Below are 14,115 nucleotides of genomic sequence, written 5' to 3'. Positions count from 1 at the left end.
CATTGTGCATGCTCCTGGGAACATCACTGTCCCTAAAAAGTGCTACTGCACTCAAACAAAAAAACTGCTGCTGCATCTCAAAGTCAGAAGATTCTCACTGGCTTACTCCAGCTGTACTTTTCTCCTCTACAACACTCAGATGTCAGCTTGACCTGTCACAAGGCTTCTCAGCTGGTCTTTGGGTTACTGGCAACAGGATAATACAGACCAGCTGAAAAAGTTTGGCCCAACTTCATCACCACCAGAACTGCTGGACAAAAAAATCCACAGAAGAAACAATAAGGCCTTGCGCTAACAAAGTTAAGGTCACCTGGCCAATGTTAGGACAGTTGAAACATCTGCATCTAATGATCTAAGAGCTATACTGCACCAATATGTTATATGCAAGGCCTTACAAAAAAGCTCCCCCAACAAAATACAAATAAATCCTCATCATGTTCCTGACTCCGAACAGCTCTAACTGATATGATCTGTCTTGTGACTTAGAAACTATGTTACTCCCTTAAAAAATGGCACAACACATAGCCTGCTGAAAGGAAACACAGAAAGCAAAGTCCTGGTATCATCTTAAGGAAAAGACAGGGGAGCACAGAACAAACAGATAGCATTAGTAATAACCACTGGCTGCAGCAGTGGTTTGTTTGTGTTATAAGAATAATGACTACAAAGAAAAAAAGAGCATGCTTTATATATATGACAAACAGGATTATAAATTTGAGAGAAACATTACATGACACTGTTCATAGTGGCTGTTGTCATCACACTTCAGATACACTGCAAATCCTTCTGCACCCAAGAGACTCTCAAAGTGCTTTGCAAACATTGATTAACCAAGTCTTGTCATCCATCTCATACAATATGCAATATCATAGCTGCCTAACTATTCTGAGACTGACTTACTGTAATAATTAAAACTTTGCCAATTATTGTTTATGTTTATCACAATTCTTATCTGCCTTTTTTAATCTGTGTCCCTGAACCAAACAGCATATTTAACACTATATAAAATGTATTCTCATCTGTTTTGAAATATTTAGACTAGTAACATTTCACCTGGGTTGTCTGTTTGTTTGTTTGTTTCTTGTCATGCAGGAGAATTACCCCACTCAATACAAATAAACCTTTTCAAAATATTCCTTTGAAACAGAAAGGTGACAAAGAAAAAAACACCGTTGAAGCTCAAAGCACAATTAAGATATATTAATTACTTGGCATCTTTTCTGGAATAAGAATTATTAACACAGTGCCACCCTCAGCAGCAGCAAAAATACAAGTTGCACACTTCCCTCATGCTCCAAGGAAACCTGACATTTGATGTAGCTCCCAAGTAAAGGGCTTAAGACCTGAACACAATACACACCTTACAAAAATGCTACAAATCGTCATGCGTTGCTGTTAACAAGAGAGAAGAAATACTTTAAACTAGAGAGTGCTAAGCATTTTAGCAAACTGATTAGTCATGCTTCGGTGGGCTACAGATTCTCTCCTGCTTTCAACAGCAAGATCAGAGCTGCCTCCAAGCCAAACGGAAAATGCTGTGCACTGCTACTTACCTTTCTGCTAAGCCTCTTGTGTTTTCTGACATAGTCATTTGTATGCCCGCTCAGCATTTAGGCACGAGCATCCAGCAGCAGCACTTGGTGCTACTTGACCAGCTCTGAGCGACAGTCACGCCGCCAGCACGGGGCAGGGCAGCGCCTGCCTGCCTGCGATGCCGTCCTCTCGGATTGGTCCTTACGGATGACAGAATGAGAGTTACGAGCATCGCCAGTTCACTTACAACATCCTGCAAAGGAGCGATGTGGAAGCCGGTCCACGGCACACGAAGCTCGTGTATCACTGGATACTACTAACGTAGAAGGTGCTGGCAGCTGCCAGCGTATCTTTGATCTACAGGCTTGTCTGAAACTGGCGGCAGCATCAGCTATCTCTCATTCGGTACAAACTAGGCAAAAGTCAAATATCCCTGTCATTACAGATCTGAAACAACAAAAATTACCGCGTGCAGCGCTGGACCACATTGGAAACCTAGGAACCAGAACGGAGCATCAAATGAGGCCAGCTGACACGCAGGAGAATCAAGGCATTAATTGCTGCAAATGTGAGAAACAGACAGGCCAGAGAGACAAGAAAATACTTCTTCCCAGCAAGGACTCTCCACAAAACAGGCTTCAATCCACCAGCCAAACCGCTGCTTTTTGTTGGTTCCTGTAACTTTGGGAGCTAGTGAGACTTTATACGTTATTTGTAAAAATCTCTCTTTAACATCATGCAAAATGACATAAGTTGGCATAAATGATTTAATCTGTGGAGTGAGCTCCTCTGCCTGATGTTGCCCAAAATTAAATCGTGTATGCTCCCCAACTACTTTGCTGGCATGTCAGCAGTACTGGTCCTGTACATAAGAAGGGCAGCTACAAGCAGCAAAAGCAGTTACCTCTTCCATTACAACAGCTGGACTGTAGCAGTTGATCAGCTATGATCTACTTATGTAAGTTAGTTTCTCCAAGAGCATCTAATGTTAAAAATTATACATGTCTCTTCTCCTTTACACTGTCTTATTTGTTACACAAAGCAGTACCAATAATGAAGACATCAACTGCTGAAGGAAGACCCAAAATTGACAAACAAGCAAAGGATAATTTCAGGAAGATACTGTGAAGACATTAAAATATCTGATTAAATCTCTTGCTGTTTTTATGACATCCTGTACAGGAAAAGCCTGTGCTGCATTTGGTATAAAAATTACTGTAATAGATCCACAGGCTGGCCCATTAATGGCTCCATTACATGTTCGTAACAGCACTATGTACCTGGGCCACAGCAGGAGAAAAAAGACATTACCTGTTTTTTTCCCCAGTTGGGAATAACTACTGGTTACAACTTAAAATTAACCAGAGTGCTTCCATGGCAGGATCATGAGCTATTCTGAAAAGATTATTCATCGTTTTCACTAGCTGTTTATACAATTTCTAACTGACACTGTCTTTCTCCAAATGGTCTCTAAAGGTCTGTATGATGAAGGCTCTGGCTGTTTCTGCCAAGTTCTTCAAGACTTGAGTTGGCAGGTTTTTATTTGAATACCACTTCTCTGGAAACAATTATAAGCTCAGACAACCTTTAGCATGCAGCCTCTCTTTCCCCACATGTATCAATGTTTTCTTTTAACTAAGGAAAACAAATCTAAAAAATTAAGATCTGAGATATTTCCAAATTCAGGCCATTTCCCCTTCGGTTTTAGAAGCTTCTTTCCTTTTCTGGTTTTTGGTGGCAGGTCTTGCAAGGACAGTCATATGGTTCTCAATGTGGTTTTATGATTCATAAAATCATCGTTCTCTGCCCCACAGACCATGACTGGGGATGCTTCACAAATCGTAATTACAGTATATCCTGTGACTTAAGGTAAGACCTGATCTCCTTACTCCACTGTAGCTCCACTGTCTCCAGACAGAAGCGCAATTATCAGGACATCCTAGGCAATGCCCTTTTTACTTACACATCAAATCATTTTTATGTCAACAGCAATATCAAACAAAATGACTACAGAGAAGTAAGCAAAACTAAATTCCTCAATATCAATGAAAAGTAAAGCATTTTCAAAAGTAAAGAAACATGTCTTCCATGGTCAAAAGGAAGGGGAGGCTTTTTTGAGCATGGGAGTTACCATATTTCTGCATAATTTTATTTCACTGTGTGCATGATGTTGACTGGTTTCTTACTATAAGTTTGCAGCGCATATGCTTTAAGATTTGTCATTGGGTTTTCTTCATTGGATAATAGAAAGGATCTTGAACCTTGTATTCTGCAAAATGCTGAACTACTGACTCATTTGACCTCAAGTAATTATCAGAGCTTGGCAAAAAAAGGTAAGTCTGAAGTTTGTGCCTTTATAGTAATGCTTTTAATAGTAATTCAAGAGCTCCTTCAGTATTGTGAAACACTGAAAGCAAGTTAAATCAGTCATATCCTAAAATATGGATGCATTTCTCTGCCAAATCTACATTATCTGCATAAGTCAGCTGAGGTAGTATGCATGGGTAACTTTATCTGGAGGAAGAGAATAAAATACAGAGTCAAGCACAATTGAGGCTAAGCCAGTACTTGATGAGAAAGTACCACAGAAATACTGGTGACTCAGATTGACTCTCTTCCCTCCATTATCAGAAGACTCTTGGAGTGGGGAGCAGTGGAAGCACACCCTGTTTTCCCAAATACAGGCTAGTCCCAAACATGTAAAGCAAGTGAGATGCAAGACCAGAGAAAAGCATCTAATGGAAAGATTATACTCCTGTCCCAAAGAAACTTCATGGCAAAATCTCTGTAACCATACTAGAGGTCTTCTATCTCAGGGGCATGAACAGCACCAGTGCAATTGGGGTCAGTAATGACTGACACTGCTTTCATTTTATTCAGGAACATCAACAAAGCTACTCTAGTGAATACCAACCTGGGTTCTGGGTTGATTGCTGCAATAGCTCTACCTGTACTGTACAGCTGGCTTCTGCTCCTGCTGACCCACTGAAACATTTCTTCTGCAACACAACAGAAAGCATTCATCACCCAGCCTTACTACATGGAAGGCAGGGAGAACACAGCTGTTTATCTTGAAGGGTTACAATTTCAGCTCAAAAGTTTCATGTCAAGTAATTTTGAAGTATTTGCTCTTGATTTTATTTTAGATTTAACAATTTGGACAATACAGTGGTTTGGCCTCCTTTACTCCCTTTATATCAAGGGCTCTCTGTGTAACATATACAGTTTCAATTTTTGCATGGATAATGCTAATCTCATGCTATTAAAAGGCAGCACAAACACTCATAGCACTGCTAGAAAGGAGTGGGTTGCACCAACACATATTTTTGCAGCTCTTTTAAGCTACTTGCACCAATAGTGAATATACGTGGCAGCACATCTTACCACTATGATGGTGGAGGGGTCAGTATGTACAGAGAAACGACAATTAGCATTACATTCTCTTTATCTTTACAAAGAGATTTAGAGAGGGTTGCTTCTAGCCATGTAGTCAGAAAAAAAAAAAAACATAAACAACCTCTTTACAGAGTATGAAATGGAACTGAAAAGAGATTAGTCTCACATGCCCAAAGCAGCTTCATTTTCTTGCCAAGAGGAAGGAGCAGTAAAACCATATCAGTCCCTACAAACACTGTGCCACTCGGGCTACCAAAGCTCCTTCAGTGCTAACACTTCAACCATTCACAGACGTGAGGAGCATCCCAAAGCACATTTCTAAGCTCTGCATTTCAGTTCTTAACAAAAAAAAACATTTAAAGACACCTCCAACATATGAACACAACCTGGCCTGCTGATACACAGGCCACCGTGTGTGGTTAAGTACCGTCACTGACACCAGGGTGTCCTTCCCACTGCATGTTTTCAAAAATATCACCAGTGAATACAGGAATTCTTGCCATGACACCACTTTCTGTTCTCATAATGCTGAATAATCACAGAGATGTTAGGCGATACCAGGATACACCTGGCGTTACTTTCTTTAGCCTTTTCAAGTTTGCCAGCTCATTCCTAAATTGATGACTACTACTTTTCTAAATAGATGACCGCTTTGAGCAACGCTGCATTACAAACGTTGTGAGCCTGAGACTGAAAAAATCTCTACATTCAAAGAAAACAAAAAGCACATCACTGGGGAAGAATTCTTTTCCTCTTTTGCAAACATTTCCAAAACCACATGAGATCAGAAATAATCTCGGATGAACAGCGCTCTCATTACCATGAAAAGGACAACCAGTAAGCAGTTCTCACAATAATTTGTTACTATTCAGTTTTCAGACAATACAGAAATTTCTTCATAATTCGAAAGCAAATAAATTAATGCAAGAAAATTAATTCCACCAGATCCTTTCCTGTTCCATGTGCCAAGCTAGTAATACCTCAGCATTTATCTTTTTGTGTTCTTGAACATGTTTCTGGCCTGTGACTAACACTCCTCGGTGCTGCAGAAATGCCATTACTTCTAACAACAAAGCAATTGGAAAGGTTTCAATATTCATGTTCGCCAAATACTCTGCAGAGAGACACAACAGTGATGCAATTCTGCAATTCAGGAGGTCTTACTCAGTATTGCAAGTTGTACATAGAGTATGACACAGTTTATTTCTGAGGTTAACTCAGCTCTGAAACCACCAAGATGTTGATGCCTCGGCAACGCCTGAGGACTTTCGTTAAAGATACTCAAGCTTTCTGCCCTTCTGTTTCAGTGAAGGCTCACAAAACAAAGGGATGTGGCAAAGCAGTCAAGCGAGCAGAACAAAGTCCAGGGAATCGGTAGACTTGTGTTCTCCCCTTGGTTCCACCACTGTTTAACTTGCGCCACACAGAACCTAGGTTGCATTACGTTCACAGTTCTCATCCTGTATTTGAACAGGCAAACAACACAATAAATTCATTAAGATAGGTTTGCTCAGACAAATAAAAAGTATTGGTGTCATTTTTGCAGCTCCCTTTCCGTGTTGTACTGCCGTGACTGCTCACAGAGCACTAAATGCACCGTTGCGGGTGATTATTCCCAGTTAGTAGAAGTGCCTGCATCAAACAGAATGAAAAAAAATATATACACAATATAGTCTGGCAAATTATGAATTATCAACCCAAGCGTCCTGGGACTGCACTAACCTATTGGAATGTACAAAGAAAAAATTAGTTCACATGGGGTCAAAATTAAAAGAAAACAAATATATCCAGTATTACAGAAATCTACAGGATTGCTGCAATTAAGAGTAAATTTTCATCATAAATCAGTCTGTATTGATACTTAGCAAGTTTTAACAGCTCTTCTTTTTCAATTTAAATACTCCACAGTCTGTCACTTTGAAGGGCAGATGTGACTCCTATCATGCCTTTCTGTTTTTTTAAGAGTCTTAAGGTCTTTAGACTACCTTACAATACCCATTTGCTCTTTTCGCAAAGTCCTCTAACTTCTCACGGTTTTACTGCCTCTGGTCAACCTACACTTCTGACATAATTACTCTCCATTTTAAAAGGTCTAATCCTGTTCATATTAAAACTAATGAGAAATCAACAAGGGCGGCACTAGACCATTGTCTTGCAATGTGTTGAGCACATTTAGGTACACAGCAAACAAACAAAAAAAGCATTAAGCGAAACATAAGCTCACATTTGCCACATTCATGGTAAGAAGCCAGACAAAACCTATAAGATTTGTTTTTGTAAGGACTGCAAGGTCAAGGTAGAGGTCTGTATTATTTCTGAAGTAAGATTCAGTGAGAATTCAGGGAGGGATGTTACACAATTTTCCCTTTTGGTTGGATTCTGCATTATCTAGCAATAATAAAGACTGACTGGTAGGTCACAAAATAGTTACCTATACACCTTACTTCAGCATTTTGTGATGTCTGGTTTGTACTTTTTTATGCCGACTTACACTTCACTTCTTTCAGACTTCAGTGTGGTGACAAACGTGGAAGGGATGAAATACATATTTTGGCCCAAAAGGCATTTTTCTGCAGTACTTAATTTGAGCTGAAAAGTTTCTTGGTTTGGTATTTGGTTTTGTTTGGTTTGGGTTTGGGTTTTTTTTCATTAAATCTACGCAAAGCATTCTCAAAATAAATTACTCTGTAATATGTTTTATTGCAACTTTCTTCACCAAAAAATTATGCTTTTGGTTCAATTCCACTGCTGAACAGTACTTTAGGTTCTCATTAAAAAAATATACAGGAATGACACAAAATACTTTAACAAATAGGGGACTGTTGCTTTGCCTTTAATCATTGCTTTACATGAAATTTCAGATTATGTTTCCCTGAGAGCTTCCAACAAACTGACTTCATATTTCAGAAGTCATCAGCAAAGCATACTTCACGCTACCTTGACCAATAACAATGCCACTTTCTCTCCAATTAAATAAAAATTCAAGCAGAGCACTTGAATATGCCTTTATAACTCTCTTGAACCTGCCTATTGAATCAATACTCAAAAACAGAAAAAAAGTACTAGTAGCAAGTTTTCTTGGCACTCAGTATTCCTAAAGCCATTTTGAAGAGTTATTCTTAGGCACAATGGCTTCAGGAAGTAGACAGTTACTATTCACTCCATTTCAGAGTGCAAAAACAACTAGGTAAACTAGCTGAGAATAAAAAAAAAAAAAAAAGCAAGACTGATTTTGAACTCAGAATCAGAACAGACTGGGATCTTTCTAGCATTTTTTTCCCTTTCTGACAGGAAACATGGACTGGTCAAAATTTAAAAATTTGATGCAGACGTACTGAGATTTCATCAGTTCAGGATGACAATTTTAGTTAGAGCCGAAGAGAAAGAACAATAAAATTACACGCAAGTTCAGTATTGCATTCTATTTGATTTGCATTCGAGATTCATGCCATTAAGTCAAGTATACCTGAATGACCATCCTAACATCCAAACTCTCTTCTGACAGTTGTTTTTTCCACAAAAGATGACTGAAAGTTTTATTATCAAAGACAAAAGCTGAAAATCTGCAAAGAAGGTCAATTTCCATCACTCCTAGTCAAAAATCTGGCATTTAGTTTTTAGTTCTAACCAGTCCACTAGATCATCGTGTCCTCCAACTATGAGCTAATAACATCAATTTATTCCCAAAATAGAACTGAAATCTAAGAAACCACAAGCTGAGCCCTGCAAAAACACTGTCTAGGAACTTAATTAGGGCATGACTTAAGGAGCATTTTAAGTAAAATGTGACCTACAATAAGGCAATAGTAATATTTTTTCCCAAAGACTTGAAAAAATCCTGATACATATGTTTTCAACATTTTGTAGGACAGTAACCGAAACATTTGAAGCACTCTACATCCCGGTGCAATGCTACACTGGAATGTGACAGCTGGTTCCAGTAGATGGAGCTACAGAAAGGCAATGAGGACCCAGCCCCAAGTTCTCCAGCAGCTTCAGTAACACCGCCTGACTTTTGGGACAACCTGCCCTATCTATCAAAATTCAGCAAACTCCTTCCTGCTTCTGAACATTTTTGCAAACATTCTTCTGTACGTTCAAAGCTTTCTGAAGTGCAATGCAATCACAGTCGCAATCTCTCAGCCTTTGCTGCTACTATTGTCAATGCAAACACAAGACCTGGAAGTCGTTTAATGATGTCATTTAAAATCATTATTGCAAACATATGGCCCACCTTCCTACCCTAGAGAGTAAAAAAAAAAAAAAAAAAAAAAAAAAAGTTGGTCCATTTAAGAGTTATCAAGAGAGAACATGGCAACAAACCGTATAAGACTATTACAAATGCTAATACACGTGTCATTTTGGATCATTAGCAGGGCTAACAGACTCTGTATTTTCTAATCCTACAGGACTTTGCTGCTTTAAGTGCCACAAGACCACCCACCTCCACTCTCTGTAATAACTCTAATGTTAATGTAGAGGCCACCAAAAAATGAGCACTATTGTGTAGCTTATATCATCTGAAATTCAGGAAACGTTTTCCATCATGGTTTCTGCAGATGAATTAAAGTCTTGGGCTGATGTTTACTGTTTTCAACTTTAAGATATAGGGAAAGCATACAGGCAAAGAGAGAGCAAAACACCACTTCCAACACTTCATGAAGAGCCACGAATGGACCCTTTACCACTCTTCTAAGCAGAGAAATGGTTTGCTGCCCTTTCAAACAACTGCACTCTTAGAAGTTTCTACTGCTGCATAGGTTATAAAGCAGATTACTTCAAAAGTCTTATGTCAAACGGGTATTCCACAAACAGGCCTTTTAGCCATGTCTAAAATTTAACACGCCACCATCACCGAGGAAGAATGTTATTTGCACACTGATTCAGCTTTTGAAGGAACAACTCCCTCACATGCACACAATGGAAGTTTATGTATTTTAGGGGCAGTGGGAGTGCACACGTGGAAAGCAGAAAGGAAAGTCATCCACCTGCAGCTTGTTCCTAAGGGTGAGCAAGAAGGCATTGAGTTACAAAGTCATTAACGTCAACGTTTGACTGTCAAGGCGCGTTGCAAGCTGCGCAAACAGGAGCTCGAGGAAAAGGACTTGGTCTTCCACGCTCTTCCATCCACGGGCTTCAGAGACACGACACCGCTCTTAAACAACACTCTGAACACGAAAGTTTATTTGCATGTAACTACTGAAAGACTGCAGCACAGGCACGTAATTAGCTTAAGCTAATGCACTTGTCTAAGGAAAAAGAAACAAAAAGAAAAATAAAAGCTCCGAAAGTGCAAAAACCAGCGTCTGCCCCTTCAGTCGCTGCCTGCGGGTCGGTAAGCGGACGCAGATGCGGAGAGAGTCGTTTGCCCGAAGCCGAGCGCCGTTTGGCGGCCGAAGCGGCCGAGCGGCGGCTCGGACCCGGCCCGGGCTGCAGCGGGGCAGCAGCCGCCCGGGGGTCCCCGAGACCGGGGCGGGCTGAAGCGACAAAGGCACCGACTCCCCACAGCCGGTCGGGAGTAATCCGGAGAGGCACCAAACTCGATTTACAGGCTTCGGACCACGGCGGGCTGCTTACCCGGGAAACGAGCCCGCCCTCACCCCCCTCCGCGGAGGCACCGGCGCCTCCTGCCACCAGACCCTCGGCTTCGGCCGGCACCGGGACGGCTGTTCCCGCCGCCGCCGTTCCCCTCCTCCCACCCGGGACGGAGCGTTCCCGGAGCCTCGGGGGAGGCCGCGCCTGCTGCCAGGGGACGCCCCAGCCGGCCCCGCCGGAGGCTGCGGGCGGGAGAAGACCCCGCTGCCCCTCGCGGCCTGAGGTAACGGCCGCGGCCCGTCCCCGTCCCCCGCCTCAGCCCCGTACCGGGCGTCGCCGCTGCCGGCCGCGCGGGAGTCCATGGAGGCGTCGCGAAGGGCGTCCCCGGCTCCAGGAGCTGCGGGAGGGGAGGCCGGAGCCGAGGGCTGGCGGCGCTGCTGTTCCCCGGCGCGGGCGGCAGCCGCAGCCACCTCGCATGGTGTGAAGCGGAGGCAGCGGCGAGCCTCGGCGCATGTTCGGGCAGGGCAGGGCCGGGCCGGGCCGGGCCCAGGGCCCGCCCTCACAGGTGAGCGGCTGAGGCAGCGCCCGCCCCTGGGCGAGGGGGAGCGGGCGCCTTCGCGGCCTCCCGCAGTGCGAGAAACGCGGCGGGGCGGCCCGGGGGGGGGGCGGGTATTGGGTTAGGATAATAGCGCAGGATGGTGGGCGACGGTCGGGCGCTTCCCTGGGGGAAGACGGTGCAGGGGTGAAGGGTTAAACCGAAGGGAAGAGAGAGGCCTGCGGTGTGAGCCCAGGCGGGCCGCAGGAACGGCTGAGGGGAAGGCATGCCTTGTGAGAGTGTGCGGGAAGGAGAGTCCTTAATTCCTCCCGAGGAAAACAAACAAAAAAAAAAAAAAAAAAAAGAGGAGGAAAATCTAATTCGTACCGAGTGTCGAAGTAGCCTGCGCGCTCCACGAGCCTGCTTCCAGGGAAGTGTTTGCCCGGGCGGAGCCCTCTGCCACAAAACACAATGGTCAGTTAATTAATTGTACAAAAGGAGTGACACGCAACAGTGCTTACCTCTCAAATTTATCAGCTGATGAACAAATTATTCAAAATAATAAGTACAGAGTCAAAAACCGGCTAAACCCAGTGAAATTACTAATAGAAACGCAATACTGAGAAATTGTTTTAATTTGGCCATTCATATATTATTATATCAATCATGCAGCTTCAGGGTTACAAGGGTAACAGATCAGAAGAGATAAAAGAAAGCGAGGTTGTGGAAGGAACTGAACGGGGGAAAGGCGGCAAAGGTATACACGGCAGAGGGAGTGGCAGGACAAACAGAAGGACGTGGTTGACATAAAGAAACAATGGGCACGTTAATGAGAACAGTGGGCGTATAAGGTTAAAAAAAGAAAGAATTTATTAGCTGAACACTGACAATGTGGTTCGTGATGCGTAGGAGAGGTAGGCGGCAGGCCTGCCTCACGCTCCCGTGCACGGGATGCAGCTGTTTCGAGAGTGAAGCTAAGACACAACTGAAGAGAGCACATTTGATCAATTTGGGCATGATTCTTTAGTCTGACAACAGGCAAAAATTCATGATTGTCTAAGCTAAATCAAACATATTAGGTCAATGAGGGATGTTGTAAGGAATGGTGACAAGCACCTTCACAGAGCTATTTTGGTACAGATGCAAACCCACCTTTTTCAGCATAAAAATACCTTACATACATTTAATTTTTTGAATTGTGAAGCTCATACATTCCAGCTCACAGCTTTCATAATGAAGAGAGACTTCACGTGTAGTTCTGCGCTTTAGATACAACCCATTTTCAACAGTCACGTTTAACCTGAAGAATATTTTTATTAATAACCACTCCAGAATATACTCTAAATAGCTTTTACAACTTTTAGGAATTCTGTGTTGTAGGGACAAAGTTGAAAAAGCTAAAACAGAAGGACAAATTTGCATCATTAGCTTAACTGCAGTTTGAATTAGTTATTCTCCTTGGCATATTAGTGTATGCTCATGAACAGAACATTTGTGCTTTTAATATCTGACAGTAAAATAAATTTAATATTTTAAAATAATTAGATAGCATATTAAGGAAAATTAGAGAATTCAAATCTATGACACTGACATTCAACTAGTACTTTTACATAGTTTTCAGGATTCTGCGTCACTGGTTTGAACCTCAACCAAGTTATTTATTCAGTAAAAGTTGTTACTGACTGTGGGCCCAAAATAGGATTCATACTCCAGACTTCTCAGAACTGTTTGGAACTCAAAGACCCTAGTCTGTATTACTGAAGAGCATTTAAGAATAAGGAGGTATTAACAGAGCTTCAGATAAGTATCAAAAAATTAAAAAAAAAAAAAACCAAAACACAAAAAACCCCAACAAACTACAAGAAGGATTTTACCTAAAAGTCCATTCAACCTTTCAAAATCAGTTTTTTCTCTGTAAGTGACCACACCTGTTCATGTAACATCTCAAGAGAGACTGCATTCTGTGGAAAACAATCCTAAAGACCTTTTGGCTTTGAATACAAGTAGTTCAACGCTACACAGTCTCAACAGAATAAATAATGAATCTGTCCACACAGGAAAATCAGTCTAAATAAGTGGATCAGGATGAGTCCTTTTGTTGACTTGGGCACTGTCAGATACAAATCCAAGACAGCTGACAGTCTGCAGACAGTGTTACAAGGACCTCTTGCTGGCCAATGCCAGGTGGGACAGACCTCTAAAGTCAAAGGTAAGAATTTCACCCTGTATTATCAGAAAACTAAATCCTCAAGAAAATATCTTGTTCAAACCAGTACTTCTGTCAAATTCTGTTTCCAGTTATTTGTATAATCCTGGAGTGCAACTGGCTGCTCATACTAACAGGGAAAACACCTTGTAACATCTTTCCTACCTATAGGATACACACGTATAAAATGGCATAAAATTCCTTGTACTCTGCACAAGATTGTCTTTCTAAATTACAGCAGTTACGTAATACACCATCAGACCCATTGTCATTTAGAAAACAGGAAACAGATTAGCATTAAGTGGTTTGTCCAAAATCATTTAATAAATCAGCAAGAGATAACTAGAAGCAACATCCTGACCTCTTGAACACACATCCAAACAATGCAGCATTTTTCCCCTCTATCAGCTAGCAACCCAATCGCCTGCTTTAAAAACTAATTTTTTTTTGTTTTCAGTTTAAAATCTAAGGTCCTAGCAGCTTTAAATCTCTCCATTTTAGCACAACAGGAATTCTTAAGTATTCTGAGCGAGGAATGGCAATGCAGCTGGTATTATTTATGTGTTTTTTGTTATTCATGTTTCTTTACACAGATTGTGGATGAAAATGACTTCTCGTTTCAGGATATTACTGACCTAGACTTGATGGCTTATCACCTGACAAATTAAAAGTTCCTTCCCATCTTTTCTGGGATAACAGACACAGGCCAAAATTTACTGTGAAGCTTCCCACAAAAACCCACAACAAGGGATTCTCATACTCATCTATCAGTCTATAAGCACAAGAGGAAAATATTTTTACTTTTTTTTTTTATCTCCCTGACTTTTCTCCACGTAAGAAATTCCTTAACATTATGCTGTCTTCCCTCCCTGCATGGGTACCGAGTTATAGGTCTGCAATGAGTGCAGAC

At 41.7% G+C, this 14,115-nt stretch overlaps 1 protein-coding gene across 2 annotated transcripts in view; it reads right to left on the bottom strand.

Annotated features, from left to right (window-relative positions):
- Positions 1 to 11,066, bottom strand: part of TTC39A (tetratricopeptide repeat domain 39A) — a 47,392-nt gene extending 36,326 nt beyond the window's left edge. Inside the window, exon 1 of one of the 2 annotated variants that reach the window (XM_069788760.1) lies at positions 10,792 to 11,066. In XM_069788760.1, the coding sequence (XP_069644861.1) occupies positions 10,792 to 10,826 (35 nt within the window). In that variant the 5' untranslated portion in view covers positions 10,827 to 11,066. Of the gene's footprint in view, positions 1 to 1,553; positions 2,096 to 10,791 lie in introns of those variants that run through there. The other variant, XM_069788759.1, reaches the window with a different exon arrangement.
- Between the last annotated feature and the right edge of the window lie 3,049 nt (positions 11,067 to 14,115).

Source organism: Haliaeetus albicilla, chromosome 8 (assembly GCF_947461875.1).
Source record: "Haliaeetus albicilla chromosome 8, bHalAlb1.1, whole genome shotgun sequence".
In the NCBI taxonomy this organism is placed as follows: Eukaryota; Metazoa; Chordata; class Aves; order Accipitriformes; family Accipitridae; genus Haliaeetus; species Haliaeetus albicilla.
Note: the sequence above shows the minus strand (reverse complement) of the source record. Positions and strands in the feature narration are given on the sequence as shown.